Below are 15,055 nucleotides of genomic sequence, written 5' to 3' on the forward strand. Positions count from 1 at the left end.
ACTAAATGAACGTTGAGGAGCTTAGTAGCTCATGACCAGCTGTTTGAACCCAAACACGTGCTCACATTTTCTGGCCTGCCATCTTGCTTTTCTGCCCTTTGTTTCTGTCTGGCTGCATTTTTCAGTCTACAGCCAGCTCCTATGGGATTGTCACAGAGTGCTGATTGCACACATGACAAGCCCTGCTTCCTGCTTATCTTGCAGTCTGAAGCTTTAAGGCCTGGAGAATCCCTTCACCGCTGGCTTCATCTCATTCCCTCCTGTCGTTCCTGCCCTCTTCTGTCCTTATCCCTTTCTCTCCAATTTCTAAGATCTAGCTTGTGGCACTTCCTCTTCCCTGTGTTGTGGAAGCGGAACTGCTGACATTTGACTTTGCCAAATATTGTTATCTTCAATTCTATTTAAGCATCTCGGTCACGCTATACATGATGCAACCACGCTTCATTTTTTGCTTCAGTTCTTGCAGATGAATCATCTTTCAATTCTATTGCTTTTTCAATTCCATGATTAATTTGCAAATCACACCATCTTTTTGCTTCGTATTTGCTTCTTTCAATTATGATAAATGTCACTGTGCAACATTGATTATGCTCCTTCTAACTGTTTTTACCGCGTAAATGAAAAATGAAGATTCTATCCATTTCCTACTTCCCATACGATATGATGACCAGTTGATGAGTCCCAAAGCAAATAATGAGCAAACAGTGTTATGTCTTTTACTCTAGGATGTTTCGTGGTGGTGGTAGGATTGCACACTTCTTATTTATAGTTAAACCATGTTGCACTAGCAAAAGAAGGTTATATAATTGATGAATGACTGTCGGATGTGACAAATATTGCCTCCTTTCTTCCACATTGATTAGCAGACTGTGATATGAAATACCAAATTTCTCGGCACTTCATTTTAGAGGCTAACTAATGTATATTGACAATTAGGCTTTTGTCGAGTCAATGATGATGACAAAGCCTATGTCCGATTATTATTATTATTATAAATGTCATTTTGTAACATATTTCAAGTATTAATTTGTTTTGTTTCATGTTGCATTGTTTTAAAGAAACAAACACCATTTTTTATGTAGTTAGAAGGCCATTGTTGCACAGCACAATCACTCATCAGTGCAACCTCACTCTTTTGGCATGAAAACAAAAGGAAACACTGGCCCCAAAAATATATTATAATTTTTTGGGTTTTTTTTTTGGTCACTTTTCACTTAGTAATATACATTTTTCTGAACCTTAGCTTGTGATAGTTGAACTGCTTTTCCCAATTAGAGTGCTCAGGCACATGTGACATTGTCCCAATTGGTCAACGACTGTGTCTGCAGTTGTCTAAAACATCCCCCAATTTTGGTCGCGTCATTTCTACAACTTGGCTCCCTTTTCCATCAACAATTCTACCATTTATTTTGTAAGTCCCGATATGTCCATACTAAACTACCAATCTGCACTTTACCAGCCCTCTGCTGCCTCCATGGCAGCTGTGGCCCATCGGAGCATGCCCCTGCAGACGGGGGCTCCTCAGCTCTGCGCCGCCCGACCCGATCCATTCCAGCAAGCACTCATCGTCTGTCCTTCTGGCTTCCAAGGTAAGGCATGAAGCGCTCAGAATGCATTAGCAGATCCAAATGGATTGAATGTCCACTGCCGTCAATGTATTATAGATTAAGCTTTACTTTGGATTTTGCCTTGAGAGGAAGATTTAAGATAAAATGTTTCCCATTTTTTTATGAGCGTTCGTGTTCTTTCCAATGTGCAAAAACAGACTCTTTCTGTGTCACTTTTTGCTACCAACAACTAGTACATGGTAACTAAAAAAAGCAGCACATAACACAGTTCAACACCTCACACAACACAATATTAGGTTGAGGTCATTTTATTTGTCTGCACTAACACAATATTTTCATTCTTCTAATTAACAGAATGTAAACTTTAAACATTACTTGGATGTTAGATTGTTGATATCCTTTGTTTTCTGCTCCGTCAAAGGACTGCAGGCATCACCTTCCAAGCACAACAGTTACTCCATGCGAATGGAGAATGCTGTTCCGATAGTGACACAGGCCCCGGGCGCCCAACCTTTGCAGATCCAACCAGGCCTTCTCACTCAGGTACAAAAATATTCCAATTGGCTTTATACTAACTAATACACTTAATGTGGGCAGAAGTGGGCCATTCCAAATACGGAAACTTAAATTGGAAGAATATATAGTTCTTCTTTACATTGGAAGATATTCAGCTCATATTTTTTTGTCCTGAGGAACATTTTTGATCTTTTACTTCACCGCTGTTGGACCTTTGATAGCCCGGATCTGTTTTGAAATGTGTCAGAAAGGGCAAATAAAAAGGTAGAATAAGAAATTATCCATACTAAACTTCTCCAACCTTCTTCGAACTCTGGTGCAGATTCCATGATTGTCAGTTGCTGATATTGCAGGAAACTAATCTAGGAAATCTTCTCAAAGAAACTAAAATCGTGTTGACAGAGGCGGCAAGTGTTGTCCTTCTATCACCTTTTTTCCCCTTGCTTTTTTGAATGAATTTAGGTTGCGCACTCTCATGGATTACTTCCTTTCTCCCCTTCTTTTCTCGTCCTCCTCACTGACTCTCTGTGCTCTGCTGGAGGCTGAAGCAGCTACGCTTTGATGCACATTGGACAAGGGCCTCTCATGCAGAGAAGCCCTTTACTCAAGCCTGCACTGCGCAATGTAGCCGGTGACTTGTAGCTGTTAATATAATGTCAAAAGAAGTAAGAGTGAACGGTAGCACACGTACACTGTCGACTTCTCCCATCCATCACCACCTTTTTCTCCGATGGAAAAAATCCAGGAAGGCTTAAATATGTCTGAGAATCTTTGGAGTTTGAAGCACCCCCTTATCTCCAGTTAATCATGCAGTAGGCAGGCAGGCACACATGCGGCAAAACCTTTGAGTGCGTGTATGTGTGCGAGAGCATGCCTGTGTTTCTACGGTGGCTTAATCTGCCAGATACCAAATGGTGATTAGCTCCGGGGCTGCTTCCGAATCAGCCTCTCCGAATTAGAGGCCTCCAAGGACCGTAAGAGGTCAGGGGGAAGCTTGAATTGGACCCCAAAAGAGCTGATCATTTATAGATTTGCCAAATTCATGAACATGAATAACATGATGAATCGAGTAAAGACCAAATAACAGTCTTTTTAAGAAGACAGCAAATGTAAGTGTCTCATATTGACACTTGAAGTGCATTTCCTCAGGCTGCTTGTCAGTACGTGTACCTTCTGTGGGGGGGTGCACACGCATGTTAAGTGAAGGCACAAGGCGCTCGTTAACATAAACAGATGGTTTATATGGCCCGGCATGCAGCACACCTACTAACTGCCTGTATGCATATCCTTGTGTTTACTCCGTCACGGTGGGAGGTCTCACCGGGCTGCTTTCCCCCCACCTGTGCCCTAGACCTCACCGTAATGTTCCTCCCGAGCCCATGCCTTTTATTCCTCAACCTTCATGAGTGTGGGCATTGAAGAAGGTCCCAAAACAGTGAGGCAGGACAACCAACAAAACCTTTATCTGGTGCAGGAATGCAGAAAATGTGGAAACAATCAGGGAGTGAGAGCTGCAGCTTTCAGAGCCCTGAAGTGACAAAGGGTTTTCACCCCGGGAGCCTTTGGGTGAGGTGGGAGGTGGCGGACTGCTGATTGTACTGGTGGGCAGTGTGAAGAGGAAAAAAAGGGGCCTCTTAACTGGGTTACCGTTGCAGGGCAGACAGGCAATTTACACAACCCAGACACCCAGTGAGAAAGGAACGTGGAAGTGTGTGGAGAGAATCGGCCAGGTGATGGATGTCCAGTATTAGTATGTCATAATGGCATGTTGAGATAAGGCCTTAATTGTAAAGACCATCTTAACACAGGAATGTTCCATTTGAAATCAGTGAGGCTGCAACTTCAGAATTTGGCATGGGGAAAAGAATCCTCCGTGTAAGAAAATAGGGAGTTTAGGTTAAATATTTGAAGAGAAAAAACTAGATCATTTTTTGCCCACATGGTCTGCTTTGATTCTATATGATACCTCTTTCTTATTGGGCACACATGTACTGCAGCGCATACCAATCCCCTCACAAATAGATGTGCAAATGGTATTTAATGAACTATTCATTACCGCTGACATTCAAGCATTACTCAATACAACTGCATTAAACTATTAGTGTTACATAGAGTATCAAACAACTGGCACGCTGGCATGCACACACGTGCATACAAACATTGTCTTTTTGTCCTCTCTAAAAGTATAGCAGAAGCTTTCCCACCAACTTGAATAACAAATAACAGTTTATAAAGTCTTGATCTTGGGTCTTTTGTCAAAAAGGGTGTGACTTTTGCATTTAGTGATCACACCCTTATACTGGATTATCCATTTATGTGATGTGCTCATGTTTTATGGTAAATTTCCCACAAAAGATGAATGATAGTTTATAAAGTCTTGATCTTGGGTCTTTTGTCAAAAAGGGTGTGATAGTTTATAAAGTCTTGATCTTGGGTCTTTTGTCAAAAAGGGTGTGACTTTTGCATTTAGTGATCACACCCTTATACTGGATTATCCATTTATGTGATGTGCTCATGTTTTTATGGTAAATTTCCCACAAAAGATGAATGCGTTTCCCTTTATCTTTTTTTGTAAATGTCCACTTTGCAAGGATTCCCCTCTTTTTTGAATCCCTCTGTCTGATCTTATCTCAGCAGGCCTGGCCTAATGGAACCCAGCAGATCTTGCTGCCTCCAGCCTGGCAGCAGCTCACTCACACCTCAGTTCAGCATGCCGCCGTCATCTCTGACTCCATGAGCGGCACACAGCCTCTCGCCAACTGGAGGTAAATATCGACTTCCAAATTATTTCAGCCATTAAAATTTTGCTTAATCCCTTTCCTCCCAATAACAGCAATAGACGTCCGATCCCTTTTAACTTGGATGGGGTGGCAGTTAATCACACTCATTCACTTGACGGCAATAGACTATAAGAATTAGGGTCTAAGTATATTGTATTATGACCAGGAGGGCTCGCAGCAGGGTTGAATTATTTTGGCCGATCCGCCACCTTATTGACCGGCTATGTTGTAATCAACTTGTAGACTTGGCCACTGTTGTGGAGTATTGCATTCAACAGCAATTATTATTGGCTGTGACCACTGCACATGAAATGGTTAAGAAGCGCAGTGAGGGAGGCACACCTTTTATGTCCAAGTGTATCAAAACTACTAGACAGATTGAGACAAAAGTTTGCTTTCATGTTTCTAGTGATTACAGAGTGCAAGTTTGGCTGAAAAAATGGACGGTACATTTTTAGTCGGGATAGCCCTTTAAACATTCTCTTGGAATGGCAGACAGCAAGTTCCATGCAAAGATTTTGCCAATCTATCATGTAATATCATGAAAATATTTGCCTAAACATGGCAATTTCACACTTTTAAAATGGAAAGGCTTATAATTTAATCACAGATACAGATCATGTATCATAACACTAAACACATAATTGTGTTTATGGGTATTCGATGACCAAAAGTAACTAAATCAAATGGAAACATGATCGACTATGGGCTCAGTATCTCCCTGACAACCCGTCCTTTATCTTGATCGACTTACAAGAACACAAGCGCATTTATAAGAGCAGTGTGACCTCAGGGGGATGGGCCAGACGAACATGAAGACAATTTCTCTGTGACAATTTGACAAGTGGATGGACTGAAGCGAGAAGGCAACCTAGGGGAAGAGAAGTCTAAATCAGAGTTGTAGGGAAAATGTACTATTCAGTATGTTTAGTTGCCTTCTCAAATGTCCATTTGTGATGAAGCTCACAACCCCTCACCACCAACAGTCCCATGGTAGCTTAGTGGTTTATCGAGAGAAAATTAGGAAAGTGTCGCACTTCCTCTGCAGAGCTATCACTCGGCTGCTGGTGTCAGTTCCTATGCCCCCCCTTTTGCTCTGTACTTGGCTTATTCCCTTTAATCATCTTGTAATTTTCTTTTCAAATAGCTTTTACTGACACCTGCTGGCTTGTGAGCAGTAAAAATGACAGTACGTATTTGGAATGTACAGTGTTGTGCATATAGCAACGTGCTGCATTCTATTTATTTACTGTACAAAAATTACATTTTTACGTAGCACCAGTTTTAAAATAAACCTAACATTTGTAAATCTTTTAATTTTTAATTTTTATTTTAACTCATGAGTTTCCAATGAAGTGATAGGCATCCAATCATTTTGAACAGAGGCCTGGCAATAATCATTTACTGAAACCATGACTTAGAAATATCAGTTTCTCAAAATGTCACTGAAAATTGTTTTATATTTTTCTACCAATATTGCTATGCAGGTGTTTGTCTCAGGCTGCGCTCATCTAACAATATTAACTGAAAAAGGTTTTCTCTTCATCAGGAATTCCCACCCACACGGCAGCCATTATAATCCCATCATGCAGCAGCCAGCCTTGTTGGCCAGCCACGTCACCCTCCCATCCAACCAGACGCTCAATGTTGGAGTGGCACATGTTATGCGGCAACCCTCGTCCAATAATAACGCCTCTTCCAAAAAGAACAAACAGCACCAGAACTCTGCCAGGTGTGTGTTAATAACAATTATATTGGTCAAATTACAGTACAGGCTGGCCCACCAAAGTATTAGAAGTACTAGAAACTTAATTCATTCCATTAATTTGTGACACCATATGTGACATATCTCACAATAGCAGTATCTTTTTTATATTCTGTATGTTTATATGAATATTCATTTTAATGATCTACCGTAATTTAAATAATAGCTTGTAGCAAAAATCAATTATTCTCCATTCCAAAAAGTTAAAATATTACATTAAAATAATTGTAAGAACTGGCCTTCTGAAGTTGATGTTTTTAAATCCGACCTTGGCTTTTTCATACTTGTATACCATTCTGATATCAATTAAAACTGATCGCGCATTCACTCAGATTTGAAATACACGTCATCAACAAGTGCAATAAGTCTCCACTTTTTGACAAAACAAACAACGCACATAAACCAGTAATGGCGGATAAAGGCGCAAAAAATATACATTGCTTTTTGATAGCGCACTTTAAGCTATCAAACTAAAAATGACCACAAATGCTTGATGGCTTAGACCTCCAGAAAGGACAATTTACTGGGGTGGGAATGCAGCCTTAGTTGTCACGCTTCTGACGTCACAACTTATCTTCTTTGTTCCTCAAAGGAATACTTCAGCCTACGAAGTGTCGTCCACTCAGGCGATGCTTTCACCACAACGCTCCAAAAGGGTGAAGGAGAACACGCCCCCACGATGCGCAATCCAGAGCAGCACAGCCTCGGTTTGTCCTTCCCAACAAGGCTGTGGGGGTGGGAGCTGGGGAGCTCCTGAAGCCGAACAGGCTTCTAGCACTACTCGTGGCCATCCGCACCAGCAGCACCTCCCCAGGCAGACCATCATCATCCCTGACACGCCCAGCCCGGCGGTCAGCATCATCACCATTAGCAGTGACACAGATGAGGAGGATGACCACAAACAAAACAATGGGTGGGTTAACCATTATAAAATAAATGTCATCATTGATTCTGTTATCTCTGCCTTATTAAAGCAAGTGCTGCTCTTAAAAATTGGAAGCACTTTTGTGTGTTGAACTTGGCACATTTGATGATAGTCATGTGAAAATGCACCGCTATATTTTTTTAATATTTATATTTTAATATTTTTATACATTTATAGACTCCAGTCTGATTTAGTTGGTTAGATCTTTTTAGATATTGATTCTAAAATTCTGAAATTCTCAGTGACATATTGGTGCTCTTGCAGTGAAATTAGATATTATCTGTACACATGGCGTACACTGGCCAAATCCAATTCAAGAGCTTCTTTGAAGTAATCTGCCTCACTAAGGAAAGCAGTTATTGACTGCCAGAGTGGCATATATATTTTTCATTATAGTGGTTAGAGTTTGCTTTTCATCACCAAATAACGCAATAGATGTTGGTTACAGTTCTACATCACTGCAATACACATCCACATCCACAGCTATTTTTGCAACCTTACTTTTCAATGAATATTTCCCTGACAGTTAAAAATGACCATCATTATTTTGGTATGTTTTTATTTATTATGCAGTTGAACTGCACAGAGTAGTAAACACATACCCCGCCTCCCCCCATTATGGCAAAAACACTTTCTTTGGCTTAACATTCTACTCTATATATTATATACTGTAATTTGTAACCTAGCTCCCATTGTTTTTCCACCAGCTCGTCATCGAAACAAAGGAAGAACGTGATCAGCTGTGTGACCGTCCATGACTCACCTGACACCGACTGTTGCAGCAACAACAGTCCTTACACTGTGGAGTCGAGACCCACCAATAACAACAATAATAACAACAGTTTTGACACAAAGACTGCCATACTGGACAACTACAACAATGGCAATCCACGCACAATCATCATCCCCCCACTCAAATCCCAGACCAGCGAGGTTGTGAATGAATGCGAACGTTTGATGCCAGGTAACGCATTAAGAAAGTTCGGTGCTTCTCGTAGCAAGTCGCCATTTCTGATCACTAACACGTTTTCCTCCTTCTGTGCAGATACAATAAACCGTCAGAATTCGACGTATACGTTTAAATCCTCCAATGGATTTCTTTTGGGCAATACTCAGATCCCAGGTGGTGTAACTGCATCGTACAGACAGCAGTGCTCAGGGCTACACCCCTTCCAGCAGCAGCCTCTTAATCTCAGCCAGGTAAAAAGACACATTAAAAGTGTGAAATCTAGACTGGACATCTTTTATGTAACTTTACGTATACATAGTAGGTGCAGTACAGTACAAGTCAATCTTTGCTCAGTGTATGTCTTAATAGTCTGTGAACTTTGGCCTGTGAAATCATTTGAAACATTTGTTGTGATTAATAAATAAATGTGACTTGACTTGATTAACTCAGATAATTGACCACTTTAATAATTACTAAGTAATAAGTAATTTGATAGATTCACATTGTAATAGTGTTCATATCTTTAAAAAGTTTTAAAGAATTTTGAACCAAAAAAACAATAGTTTTAAGAAGTTAATGAATTCTGCGTTAACTTGGATGGAATGCAGCATATGACGGCATATGTAACAGGTGTAAAGGGCAAAAGTGTTCTGAAAGCAAACCCTGCGTCATCTTTCATCCTCTCCTCCAGGCCCAGCAGCAAATGGTAGCAGACAGAAACGGAGGTCATCGCCGCCAACAAGCCTACATTGCCCCCACCATGGCCACTCAGGCCCCATACTCCTTCCATCACAACAGTCCCTCTCACACGAGCAACGTGCACCCCCACCTGGCTGCCACGCACCTCTCTAGCCAGCCCCACCTCTACACCTACACGACCCCAGCCGCTTTGGGTTCCAGCGGCACGCTGGCTCACCTGGTGGCGTCGCAGGGCTCGGCACGCCACGCGGTTCAGCATGGGAGCTACCCGCCGAGCATCGTCCACCAGCTTCCAGTCAGTGTGGGCCATCGCGTCCTGCCCTCGCCCACCCTGCACCACAGCCAATACCAGGCCCAGTTTTCCCATCAGGCTTACATTAGCGCCTCTCCCGCCTCCGCCGTCTACACTGGATACCCGCTGAGCCCTACCAAGGTCAACCAGTACCCTTACCTCTAAAGACACTGGAGAGGCGGGACTTGGCACTGCTGCTTCCACACACCCACCACCCTTAGCCCCATCTGTACCCAACGTTCCATTAACCTCACTTGAGAACAGAGATAGAGGACTTTGCAATCCTCATCAATCTGCCCCATACGACTTGAAGATAGGATGGAGAAAAAGAAGGAAAAAATAAGATTCACATTCATTCTCTGAGGGGAAAAATGTGTTGTTTGGAGGTGATTTCTTTTGATTGTCTTTTTTTTCTCTGAAAAGGGCCATCTTAGTTTTGATTAGGTTTTTTTGTTTTTGTTTTTACTTGATGAGGAAAGTCATGTCTCGTTAGCGTTATGGGGAAGTTTGAAACATTTTAGGACAGCGGAGGGTTTCTGATTTGTTTTCTTTCACATGCCCATTTTAACTGTGGGAAGGGACTGCTGAACAGGGGTTACGGACTGGAAGTTTGAAATTCCAAGAGTATTGGGAAAAGGTGAAATACGGAAACCTGCTGCTCTTCAAAGAAAAAAAATGATGGCCTTGAACTGTCTTAATATTTCCACACTTTCGGTGTTGAGAGAAAATAGAGACGACTTGCTCCACTCCACCTCCTTGAGCCGCAGGCGTCTGGAAATTGAACCAACAGAAGACAACAAACTTTTCTAATGTATTTATAGCTATATTTCTTTTGTGTTCCACAAAACTTCAGTTTTGGCTTATCTAGGTGACTTCACTGGGCCCATTCATAGAATGTAGCAGTCTGCACCCCATTTCTTTCAAGAACTTTCAAAACACTTTGATTCCTTTTATCAATAGATATGTGTTCCTTTTTTTTAATGTGATTGCACAAAGTGGTTATATTAACATGGGCATGTAAAATGTGAGTGTGTGTATGTGTGTGTGGGTGTGCTTCTGTCAACCATGTGTTTAGTCCACCTCCTTTAGATTTTGTTCCCTTGTAGTGCCTTACAGATGTAACAACACAGTTTACTCCGCTTGGCATGCCACGCAACACAAAGGAGAAACGCACGTGTTGTCCTGCTTTGAGAAGCTGACGGGGACACGATAGATCTCTTCCAGGTGTAAGCGTTGCTCCCATTGCTTTTCTGTGGTCCTTTAAGTCCTTAAGATCCTTAAGAGAAGGAGGATTCATGTCATCAGGTTGATATCGAGCGCTTTTATTATGTGTCCATGAGATACGATAACTTGCCAGGGGTACGTACCAAAGTCATAGATTTTGATGATCATTCTTCTTCCAGACTCACTGGATTTACATGCAAATAATGAATGTGGTGTTTTGATGTAACAGCGTGTTTGAAAAGAAATTTAGTCAGTTGTTTATAAAAAGAAGTGCACTGTAATTGGGGAAATGTTAATGATACTGATATTTATATATTTGCTGACTCTAACCACTAAAATCATAACCTACCAAATTTTGCATTAAAATACATGTTTTTGTTGAATAGGTATCTTTTACCTGGAAATGACAAAAAATAGTATATATATATATATATATATATATATATATATATATATATATATATATATATATATATATATATATATATATATATATATATATATATAATGTAATATATACAGATAATTATTGTAAAACAATGTACATTTTCATACATTTTAAATATTGCTCTAATTTTAGATCAGCTGGAGCATTTTAATAAAGTAAATATGTTTTAATCCAGATTCATTAAGATTAAACAATTAAAAATCATGATTATTGTCAGGGACCTGACTGGTTTTCAAATTTGATCTTAACATTTCTTATTACTCCTTCACTCAGTTAATCGTAACTTTTGTCATCTTTCCAGCCAAAAGATATCCATTCACTGTACAAATCATAGTTGACGCAAGATTACATCTGCTTTGTTTGCATAATTTTGCTGGAATGCATGACCACAAAGCATTAATCTTTTTTTTCTCTTACAAACATCTATATGAGAACTCAGTCCCTGTGCTTAATTCATATTTTAGTTCACACAAGAGTATTTTACATGCTCGTGTTGGCGAAATAAGTTATAGAGGTCACAGAGGTCAATCTGTGTTTGTGAAGCTCGTCCGAGAGGGGCCTGACAGAAAGTGAATGTGCCATGTTTGCAAGGTTGTGAGTATGGAAGGAGACTGCATAGTCGTGAGCGAAGTGACCAGGATCACTGGTTGAATAGCACTGGTTCTGTTTAGGTAGAGAATGAAGGCAACTCTATCTTTGGGACCATAAAATGGTAACAAGTTGGCACTGAGCAGGTTGTGAGTAACACTGAGGCCATGTGTTTGGTAGAGCCTTTACCTGATTGCACACGTTTCAAGCAACATTAATTGCTTTATTGCTAGCGTTGTTGTATTTTCCAGTCAGATCACAGGACAGTGTTGCAACTAGGACGCTGGCATACACCTGGAAGGGCAAAGTTGAAATAAGCTCAGTTCAAAGCAGGTACACCACTAGGCTGAAACGCGGAGAGAATCAATAGGGCTGTGACTTGTATTTGCTGCTCTATTTAACTTTTAATTTCTTCTAGCTGACGATACATGAAGTCCACAGTTGCCACTTGAGAACTCCTGCTGGTTTAGTAAAAGCCTTCCCTTTTCCTTCACGCCATAGTACTTGCATTTTGTAGTGTTTTTTATGGCTGTACGTGTGTGTATTTCGATTAGAGATTGTTGCAATATTCTTGTGGATATTCTATCAGGTGGTGTGTGTTTCTATTATTACGTCTAATTTTTACAATATTTGGCATTGAGTAGAAGTGAGAGAAATTGTGTCATCATTCCAGTGGGAATCTTGCGTCCTTTTTTCTTTTCTTTCTTTTTTCAACTGTCGTTGGGCCCTAAATGGAATAGTTGTAGTTTGACGTCCCCACCTGAGGTCAAAGTCATACCATTTTTTGAAGAAAACTCTTGATTACCATCCTGGTAGTTCTTTCCTTCAAACACACCCATTTGATCTAGCATGACATTGTTGGTTACAGTTTAACCTCATGTTTTATCTTATTTCTTATCAGTTGATTTCTTTTATAACATGTATTAAGCACACGTGCAGAAGGGAGAGTCATTGGAATTGTAAAGAGACAGACTACTGAAACATTCCACTCTTTGGGGGAAGATAGCACTAGCTATGCTAGACTGCTGTCCTTCAATCCCTCACCCTTGATTTCACTGTTAAAAGCCGATCCTCCTCCCACCAAAGAGATAACATCAGCCATGTGCAAGCAGAGCCATTGCAAGACATTAATTTCAAGTATTGCAATAGTGCTGATTTCATGTTGAAATGCTTTAAGTGCTTTAGTAACATTTCAACATCCACCCCAAGCATACTGTATATACATGTGCATAAAACAGAATAATATACATTATACATCTGTGCTGCCAGTTTCACAGGGCATAATCTGAGTTGCCGTTTTATTTATTCACTCATCTTCTACATCGCTTATCCTCACAAGGGTTGTGGGGGTGCTGGAGCCTAATCCCAGCTGACTTCAGGCACCAGGGGGTGGGACACCCTGAATTGGTGGCCAGCCAATCGCAGGGCATGAGGAGACGGACAACCTTTTACGCTCACACTCCCACCTAGGGGCAATTTAGAGTGTTGAACCAGCCTACCATGCCTGCTTTTGGAATGTGGGAGGAAACCAGAGTACCCGGAGAAAACCCACGTTATCCCGGGGAGAACATCCAAACTCCACTCAGTAGGACCGACCTGAGATCGAACCCAGGACCCCATAACTGTGAGGCCGATGCGCTAACCACTCATCCGAGTTGCCGTTTTATTCGCTTGTTATTTTATCATTTTACCCCTTTTCACTTGGGCCTACAAATATCTAAATTCAGTAAATAACCTAACCTTCTCAAATTGGCTTATTGAACATTTATTGCTGATTTTTGTACAAAGCACGTCATGAAATACAATGAGGTTAAAAAAAAGACCAGTAATACCTTTAAAACCATGAGCACGCACACAACATGAATGTGATGTCACATTTGACATCTGAAAACGCCTTGGATATTTATGTCCATTTTGCAATAATTATACACCCAATCTCGAGCAAGAGTTCATTTGTGAGATATGTCAAACATCACAATCCTTGTGATTAGAGATTCTATTTTCTCAAATTCTATAGCCAGCTATAAGACATTGTGGATAATAACATTGCGTATTGATGCTGTTGCTTATAGTTTTGTTTCTCATAACCAATGTTGTGTGTTCTACTAAAAAACAAAGTTGGGGTCAGAAAAGCAAGCATCGATGTAGATTGAGTGACCTTATAATTACCAAAATATGCTTGAAAAAGTGCAAATGTTTTGTGTTGTCAAAGTGAACATAATTATTTGTCGTTTTTTTTTTTAGAACTGAGATTCAAAATATCCAATAATACCTCCAAAGCTTTTAGATTTATTTTAAATTTGAGATACTTCTAGAAGGCAGTTAATAAACAAGAAAGTGGAATCCTGACATTTTCAAGTTCTTTTACAAACTCATAAATCTTCAAAAAAAAAAAAATCCTTTTTCCCCCATTCAATTTCTCACTAAGTAGGGTAACATGTATTTTCTGTGAAATTAATAATGTCAACTCTAATTTATTTCAAAGGCTATGTCCACCTTTCAGCCCAAAATGACAATTTAATTTACAGTGACGTTTTTGCATACACTAGAAGTCACTCTGTAATTATGTTATTTGAAGGGAGTAAAAAATCAATTGTCCAAAAGGATTGCTACACAATTCTTGTTATTATACTAGTTAGGCAACAATACTTGCTATAGCATTAGTTGCATTTCTGAAAGCATCGAACCCCTATCTTAAATAATTTTATTTAGAAAATCATGTGTGCTGCAGTATTCCTTTGTACACTTTCCACTTTGTGTGTTTTTTTTTAAATTTGTTTCTTTGGATGTGGTGTATCATTATATTTCATTATTATCTGTTGATGTAGTGTTACGTGTATTCTCTAGCCTGTTCTAATTGAATATGTTGTTGGGATGGATACTTTACTGGCTTTCTAGAGTTTTGAAATGAATATATTGGCAAGAAGGATTAATTAAAACGCCCTAACCAATTGCTACTACGCGCTTGTGTTACCATTATGACAGTGTGTGCTTCTGTTAATCATTTTCGTTGTAGAAAAATGGAGTGGATTTCTATTAGGCTACGGGCAACTAATTATATTGTCACAAATTGACCGGCTCATTCTAGATAAGAAGTAGCTTGGTCAAATAGAAGGATGTAGTTTATTTGATCGTGCCCACTTTACTAACAGTGTGGTCAGAGGGGCGCAATCCATGTTATAGCTTGTTATTCACTGTTACTTTTGATCATTTTTTCGGTCTCCGAGGTGAATCGAGTTATTAATGACAATTTGTATGCTCACATATGCATATTGTATATGTGTAGAAATGTAATCACACT

At 40.0% G+C, this 15,055-nt stretch overlaps 1 protein-coding gene across 2 annotated transcripts in view; it reads left to right on the forward strand.

Moving 5' to 3' along the window:
• Positions 1 to 11,186, forward strand: part of hipk2 (homeodomain interacting protein kinase 2) — a 57,249-nt gene extending 46,063 nt beyond the window's left edge. Inside the window, exons 8-15 of one of the 2 annotated variants that reach the window (XM_077595962.1) lie at positions 1,460 to 1,589; positions 1,990 to 2,111; positions 4,722 to 4,849; positions 6,414 to 6,596; positions 7,222 to 7,542; positions 8,262 to 8,518; positions 8,600 to 8,754; positions 9,195 to 11,186. In XM_077595962.1, the coding sequence (XP_077452088.1) occupies positions 1,460 to 1,589; positions 1,990 to 2,111; positions 4,722 to 4,849; positions 6,414 to 6,596; positions 7,222 to 7,542; positions 8,262 to 8,518; positions 8,600 to 8,754; positions 9,195 to 9,659 (1,761 nt within the window). In that variant the 3' untranslated portion in view covers positions 9,660 to 11,186. Of the gene's footprint in view, positions 1 to 1,459; positions 1,590 to 1,989; positions 2,112 to 4,718; positions 4,850 to 6,413; positions 6,597 to 7,221; positions 7,543 to 8,261; positions 8,519 to 8,599; positions 8,755 to 9,194 lie in introns of both variants that reach the window. The other variant, XM_077595961.1, reaches the window with a different exon arrangement.
• Positions 11,187 to 15,055: the final 3,869 nt, after the last annotated feature.

Source organism: Stigmatopora argus, chromosome 3 (genome assembly GCF_051989625.1).
Source record: "Stigmatopora argus isolate UIUO_Sarg chromosome 3, RoL_Sarg_1.0, whole genome shotgun sequence".
Lineage (NCBI taxonomy): Eukaryota > Metazoa > Chordata > Actinopteri > Syngnathiformes > Syngnathidae > Stigmatopora > Stigmatopora argus.